The 7,494-nt window shown below is 44.3% G+C and overlaps 1 protein-coding gene across 1 annotated transcript in view; it reads right to left on the minus strand.

Annotated features, from left to right (window-relative positions):
• Positions 1-382: 382 nt before the first annotated feature.
• The window catches only part of LOC137352334 (ankyrin repeat domain-containing protein 66), a 29,977-nt gene continuing 22,865 nt past the window's right edge, over positions 383-7,494 (minus strand). The window contains exons 2-3 of the mRNA XM_068017625.1: positions 4,225-4,453; positions 383-3,689 (exon numbers count right to left, since the gene is read on the minus strand). Of these exons, the coding sequence (XP_067873726.1) occupies positions 3,431-3,689; positions 4,225-4,453 (488 nt within the window). The 3' untranslated portion in view covers positions 383-3,430. The remainder of the gene's footprint in view (positions 3,690-4,224; positions 4,454-7,494) is intronic.

Below are 7,494 nucleotides of genomic sequence, written 5' to 3' on the forward strand. Positions count from 1 at the left end.
GACCCACCAGGAGTTTTTAAAAGCAATCCGGGATAACTCACTCACTCAATTATTCCCCTATTTAGGTGAAATAGCAACTTCTGTATCTGGCTCCTCTTGCTGCCTCTTCAGACAAAATTGTAAACTCACCATGAGTTTGAAACCAGTGTGCCACTGAAAAATGAAGGATCAACTTGTTAAAAGCAAATCAGCTTTAACGTCATGTATTTCTTATCGTAATAATAAGAGCAATAGCTACTTTTCTGTATCCGTTTTAATGAGCTGGTAGGACTTAAAAAAAACTATAAGTCACAAACAACAAAACAAAGCATGAGCAAAATACATTAACAGAATAGAAAGAGCAAGTAAGTAAGCAAAAACAAAACTCAAAACATAAAACATTTTGAAGACAAGTCTCGCTCTGAAGTGATGCAATTAGTTGATTCACAAAAAATGTTAATAAATGCAGCAAAATTACAATAAAAAATTTTAAATTATTAAACTTGATAAGCAAATGGTACATAATCAAGATTTACACAATCAAATGCTTCTATATTAAGTATACAATTTCTAATACATATTAAGCTTCTCAAAGAAAAAAAATCAAATATCTGACCACATACATCACTATCACAGGGAAGTGACATTTTTTTCAGTCATAGCTGCAAGATTAAAATTGAGTTTGTAACTAAAAAATTGAAACGTTCAAAGCTAAATAATTTGAATCCAAAATAGTTTTGATTTTTAATCTTTCAATTATACCACTGAGAAAGAAAAGGATATACATCAAACAGATAATGACAACTCTTACATAGAAACAAAGAAAATAGCCATTCGGCCCTTCGAGCCTACTCCGCCATTCATGATCATGGCTGATCATCTAACTCAGTAACCTGTTCCCGCTTTCGCCCCATACCCTTTGATCCCTTTAGACCCAAGAGCTATACCTAACTCCTTCTTGAAAACATACAATGTTTTGGCCTCAACTGCTTCCTGTGGTAGCGAATTCCACAGGCTCACCACTCTCTGGGTGAAGAAATTTCTCCTCATCTCAGTCCTGAAAGGTTTACCCTGTATTCTTAGACTATGACCCCTGGTTCTGGACTGCCCCACCATCGGGAACATCCTTCCTGCATCGACCCTGTCAAGTCCTGTTAGAATTTTATAGGTTTCTATGAGATCCCCCCTCACTCTTCTGAACTCTAGCGAATATAATTCTAACCAACTCAATCTCTCCTCATACGTCAGACCCGCCATGCCAGGAATTAGTCCGGTAAACCTTCGCTGCACTCCCTCTATAGCAAGAACATCCTTCCTCAGATAAGGAGACCAAAACTGCACACAATATTCCAGGTGTGACCTCACCAAGGCCCTTATGCCATATACACTGCATTGACTTATTTCACATACTTTTAAAATTGGAGTTAAATTGTATTATGGATATGATGGCATAGCAATATTCCAAGTACTGAAGTGTCATCTGAGATTGTGAGAATGAGTGAAGCATATATGATGTTTCACACCATTAAGTTGTCAATCGAAGTACAGAAAATACTTATGGGGGGGGTGTTTGTATTCCTATTTAGTGGACTTTATTTTGTAAAAGAAGGAAATGTGTATGTGTGGAGTATGAAATAGAGCGACTGATGCTACACAGCAACATGCTGAATCATTTCATAGTCCAGCAAGAACCACCAAAACTTGCATAATGAGAGGGAGAAGTGTGAATCTCAGATAAACCTGGGTATGAACTCAGATGTCCAATTGAGATCCCTGTCATTTCACCAGGCTTGCTGGAGAGGAACTCATTTCTGGTTCAGCCTCTCATTTCTATACATATTTGAAAAGGCAGCAGCTCCATTGCTAACAAAAACAAGAAATGCTGGAACCACTCAGCAGGTCTGGCAGCATCTGTGGAAAGAGAAGCAGACTTAACGTTTCGGGTCAGTGACCCTTCTTCGGAACTGACAAATATTAAAAATGTCACAGGTTATAAGCAAGTGAGTTGGGGGTGGGGCAAGAGATAACAAAGGAGAAGGTGCAGATTGGACAAGGCCACATAGCTGACCAAAAGGTCACGGAGCAAAGGCAAACAATGTGTTAATGGTGCGTTGAAAGACAAAGCATTAGTACAGAATAGGTGTTAACGGACTGAATATTGAACAGCAGCAAATGCAAGCATGAAAAAAAACAGTGGGTAAGCAAACTTAACAAACTAAGATGAAATGAAATAAATGCAAAAAAGAAAGGTTGTAAAAAATGTTAAAAAAGAAAAAACTAAAAATGAAAGAAAAATGGGGGGCTGTCATACTCTGAAATTATTGAACTCAATGTTCAGTCCGGCAGGCTGCAGTGTGCCTAATCGGTAGATGAGATGCTGTTCCTCGAGTTTGCGTTGATGTTCACTGGAACACTGCAGCAATCCTAGGACAGAGATGTGAGCATGAGAGCAGGGGGGAGTGTTGAAATCGAAAGCAACCAGAAGCTCAGGGTCCTGCTTGCGGACCAAGCGGAGGTGTTCCACAAAACGGTCACCCAGTCTGCGCTTGGTCTCCCCAATGTAGAGGAGACCACATTGTGAGCAGCGAATACCGTATACTACATTGAAAGTAGTACAAGTAAATCGCTGCTTCACCTGAAAGGAGTGTTTGGGGCCTGGGATAGTGAGGAGAGAGGAGGTAAATGGGCAGGTATTACACCTCCTGCGATTGCAGGGGAAGGTGCCATGGGATGGGGACGAGTTGGTGGGGGTAATGGAGGAGGGGACCAGGGTGTCGCGGAGGGAACAAACCCGTCGGAGTTTTGGTAGAAACTTTATCAAACACCAGGAGGGAAATAGAAAGCAATGAAGGTGAACAAAGTAAAAGAGACAAACGAAAATCCCGTCGGAGAGAAGAGCAGAACTTCTTCAAGGTAGGCATTCCTGGAAGAGAAGTGGCAGTGAATTAAACACTAAAATAAAAGCAAAATACTGCAGATGCTGGAAATCTGAAATAAAAACAAGAAATGCAAAAATCTAGGAAACTTATGTGAGCTGGTTTTCTGTATGGGGAGGGAAAAACAATGTAAATAAGCAGCAAAAGGCTTGGTCAACCATATCTTGGAAGCGGCACAAATGATCAATAAAGTAGCGATGTTTCAGTGTAAATCCATCATATGCTAGTTTCCTTGGAAAAACTGGTGCAATGTTGTTCTTAAATGCAGTTGCACAAAAACTTGCTGGGAAATTCCAGGCCATTGAAGGCTGGTATACTGCAGCAGTAGTTACGCAGTTGTAGTATTGCTATAGCAATATGGGTGCCTTTCTGTAGGTGTAACAAAACAACTTTGATCAATTTGTGTCTTGCTGGTTGTTCTTGATTCACTCCAGAAGAAACTATCAGTTTAAGCAACTTCAGGTATTGTGGTTACGTGAACAGGATTCTGGTTGTATTTGGCTTGAAGCTAGATTTTATTTTTCCTTTTTCTTACAATCCCTATAAATATTTGATAACTTTCCTTTCTGTGTCGCTGTATTAGGTCTCACTGTGTGGGGATAGTTTTTGTGGCTTTGGCGAACTCCACGTGCATTGTTACTCTCATTCTTTGCAGCTGCCTTCCTTTCAGCCATTTCTTCCTCCTTCTGGTTTTCCCACTCTTCATCCGTGTCATCTAATAAAATGCCTTTCATCTCAGCAACTCTCCTGTAATTGGAACACTCTTGCTCAGCTCTGAAAATAAAAGGGAATTAATTTCTGCATATTAATAAATGTATGAGAATAATTTGTGCTGAATGCAGTTATTATTTTGGGAATTTTACAACTTATTTTGAAAAGTATTATTCCAAAAAATTATATTTACCATTTAAGAAGTTCAGTTTTGTGGACATTATACTCTACCATATATACTTTATTAAAAATCTTATAGCTGCACAACTTAACTTCCTATTATCATTTTTTGTCAAACTTTGTCAATTTCCCCCCCCCACACCCCCACCCCCACCACCATTATAAATTCATGTCCACAATCATAATGGATTTGGTTTCTGTAAAGTCATGAGTGTGATTGTGCAATCTGATAACTGAATTCACAAGTTACACAAGATGCTTTCTAAAATATTTTTCCATTTGCCATCATCATACCCCTATTATCCATTGACATTCAATGGTTACTAAAATCTTTGACAATAGATTGAAGAATGGTACAACATCCATTTATCAGAAACATAGCAAGATCTATTTAGAATATTTATATGCCACTACTTACATTTCAAGAAATTTAACACAGTCTTTCTGTCCATATATTTCTGCGATCCTTTTGGGGGTATCCCCATAGAGGTCTGCTTTGTCAATAGGAGCATGTAGCGAATGCAGCATTCGAAGGACGGATATTTTTCCAGATTCTGCAGCAAAATGTGCTGGGGTCCATCCAGTCTCAGTTCTCAAGCAAGATCGAGACCCATTTACTATGAGGAGTTGAACCATGTCTGCTTTCCCTGTCAGTAAAACAAAATAAGGTAACCACATTAAAGGTTAATTTTGAACTCAACATGTTCACCTACATAAAACCTGGTCCAAGTTCTTCAGACACTAAGAGCTCTGTTTGAAATTTTAAAACTGAATAATAGCTCAGTTTAATTTAACTGGGTCAGGTAATATAAAGTGTTTACTATCCTTATAGGTTCCTAGCAAAATAATATTCAGAATATAACTAAAATTGAAACAATTCTTTTTTATTTCAAAAAGGCAATCTCAGTTAAAAAGTGTTTTATCTTTTTCTGAATAGAGAGGTAGAACACTCCTGTGAAGTGCTTGGGGCATGTTATCACAATGAAATGTGCTAGATAAATGCAAGTTGATGTTGGCAAGAACCAAAAAGCTATACTTTGGTGTGACCCTAAAGATATTCACAGTGAGGTACTGTACTATATGAACAATCACACGTGCAGAACAGTTCGTCGGTCTTATACCATGTGCATCAATGGGTTCACTCAGAATTTATAGAGTCATAACACCACAGGAGGCCATTCAGCCTATCGAGTCCATGCCAGCTCTCCGCGGGGCAATTCAATCAGTCTCATTCCCCTGCTCTATCCCCGTAGCCCTTCAAGTTTACTTTTCTCAAGTGCCCATTCAATTTCCTTTTAAAAATCTATCATCTCTGCTTCCACCACCCTCGTAGGCAGAGTGTTCCAAGTCATTACCACTTGCTATGTAAAAACGTTCTTGCTCACATCCGCCCCTGCATCTGTTGCCCAAAATCTTCAATCTGTGTCCTCTAGTTCTTATTCCATCAGCTAATGGGAACAGCTTTTCTTTGTCTACCTTATCTAAACCTGTTATAATTTTTTACACTTCTATCAAATATCCCCTCAATCTCCTTTGCTCCAAAAAGAACAACCCCAGCTTCTCCAACCTAACCTTGTAGCTAAAATCCCTCATCCCTAGAACCATTCTGGTAAATCTCCTCTGCACTCTCATCATTTAACGAGATAACTGCAATTTTTCAGTGATCTAATTTTTTTTACAAAGTGACTCCTGACAATGAAGCGGCCCGCTGACATCTTCAGAGCGCTTCAAGCTACGTACATGCGCAAACGGTCACCTGCGCTCTGAGATGCTGTACATCTTGCCTTGCCAGGACTAACTGGCACATGCGCAGGAAAATGCTCTCCCCCCTTGGCCACTCACTTCAGGCCGCTCGCTCCTCTCTTCCACCCCCTCGCCCCCCCATCCCATTCTCTGGCCGCTCACTCCTCGCTTCCCCCCCGATCCTGCTCTCCAGCCGCTCGCTCCTCGCTTCCTCCCATTCCGTTCTCCGGCCGCTCGTTCCCCCTACCCTCCCCACTCTACCCCACTCCCCCCTGCTCTTCCTCTCCCCCATTCTTCCTCTCCTCCACCCCACGTCCTTCATCCCCCTCCCCGCTCTTTCCCCCCCATCCCGCTCCGGCTGCTCACTCCCCGTGTCCCCTCTCCCCGCTTGCACCCATCCTGCTCTCCAACTGCACCCCCCACCACCCCCCCCCTCCCCAAACACTAGCTCTAGGCCGCAGGCCGCTTCCCTCCTCTCGGCCATTCGCTCCTCCCAAAGAAGCAAAGTGGGCTGTGAGGGGTGATGGGCAATGTAGGAGTGAGTGACCGAAAGGAGGGAAGTGGCATGGCCCGCAAGCTAGAGCTAGCGTCTGGAGGGATGGGGGGGATGTGGGAGTGAGCAGCCGGAGTGCGGGGATTGCAGGGGGGGGGAAGTGAGCAGCCAGAGAGCACGATTGGGGGTGGGGGGGGGGAGTGAGTGGCTGGAAAGTGGGATGGCACTGAAACCTCACAGAATTACAGAGGATATGCAGCACTATCAAGAGGTGCTGTCCATCTGATGAGACTTTAAACAGCGCAATGTTCTCCGTGTATCAAACATGTCCATTGTGTGCTGCCATGGGTTGAAGTTGTTTTTCTGTGATAAATTGAGCAGTGCCATCTTAATCTTGGCAGCTGTCTGAACGTCGCAGACAGTGAAATTTAAGTGGATGAAGCTGCATTTGTGCATGTGCTAGTACAACACCACCAAGTGGTTGCATTGTCAGCAAATGCATCCATTTTTTATGTCATTTTTAAAATATTTTAAATCCTATTGAAAGGATCTGGAAAACATTTTCAGAAATTTGTTCAGGATAGTGATTTCTTTTAGATTCTTTCATGGGATGTTGGTATCACTGGCAAGGCCAGCATTTGTTGCCCATCCCTAATTGCCCTTGACAACTGAGCAGCGTGCTTGTCCATTTCAGAGGGCAGTTAAGAGTCAACTGCATTGCTGTGGGTCCAGAGTCACATCGAGACCAGACCAGGCAATGACAGAAGATTTGCTTCGCTAAAGGGTTTTTACAGCAATCAAAGACAGCTTCATGGTACCATTACTTAATTAGCTCTCAATTCCAGATTTTTGTTAATTAATTGAATTTTTACTAATTAATTGCTGTGGGAGGGGGGGCTGGGGAAGAGGGAGGGAAGGGGGGGATGGGGAAGGAGGAGAGTGGGGGGGGGGGGGCAGCCGGAAGGGGGAGTGGGGGGGGTGGGTGACCGGAAGGGGGAGAGTGGGGGGCGACTGGAAGGGGGAGAGTTGGGGGGGGGGCGGGCGGGAGGGGGCAGTGGGGGGAAGAGCAGGGAGGGGGGGGGGGAAGAGCAGGGAGGGGGGGGAAGAGCAGGGAGGGGGGGGGAAGAGCAGGGGAGGGGGGGGGAAGAGCAGGGGAGGGGGGGGGGAAGAGCAGGGGGAGAGGGGGGGGGGAAGAGCAGGGGAGAGGGGGGGGAAGAGCAGGGGAGAGGGGGGGTGGAAGAGCAGGGGAGGGGGGGGGAAGAGCAGGGAGGGGGGGGGAAGAGCAGGGGAGGGGGGGGGGGAAGAGCAGGGGAGGGGGGGGGAAGAGCAGGGGAGGGGGGGGGAAGAGCAGGGGAGGGGGGGGAAGAGCAGGGGAGGGGGGGGAAGAGCAGGGGAGGGGGGGGGGAAGAGCAGGGGAGGGGGGGGAAGAGCAGGGGAGGGGGGGGAAGAGCA

Source organism: Heterodontus francisci, chromosome 3 (genome assembly GCF_036365525.1).
Source record: "Heterodontus francisci isolate sHetFra1 chromosome 3, sHetFra1.hap1, whole genome shotgun sequence".
Taxonomy (NCBI): domain Eukaryota; kingdom Metazoa; phylum Chordata; class Chondrichthyes; order Heterodontiformes; family Heterodontidae; genus Heterodontus; species Heterodontus francisci.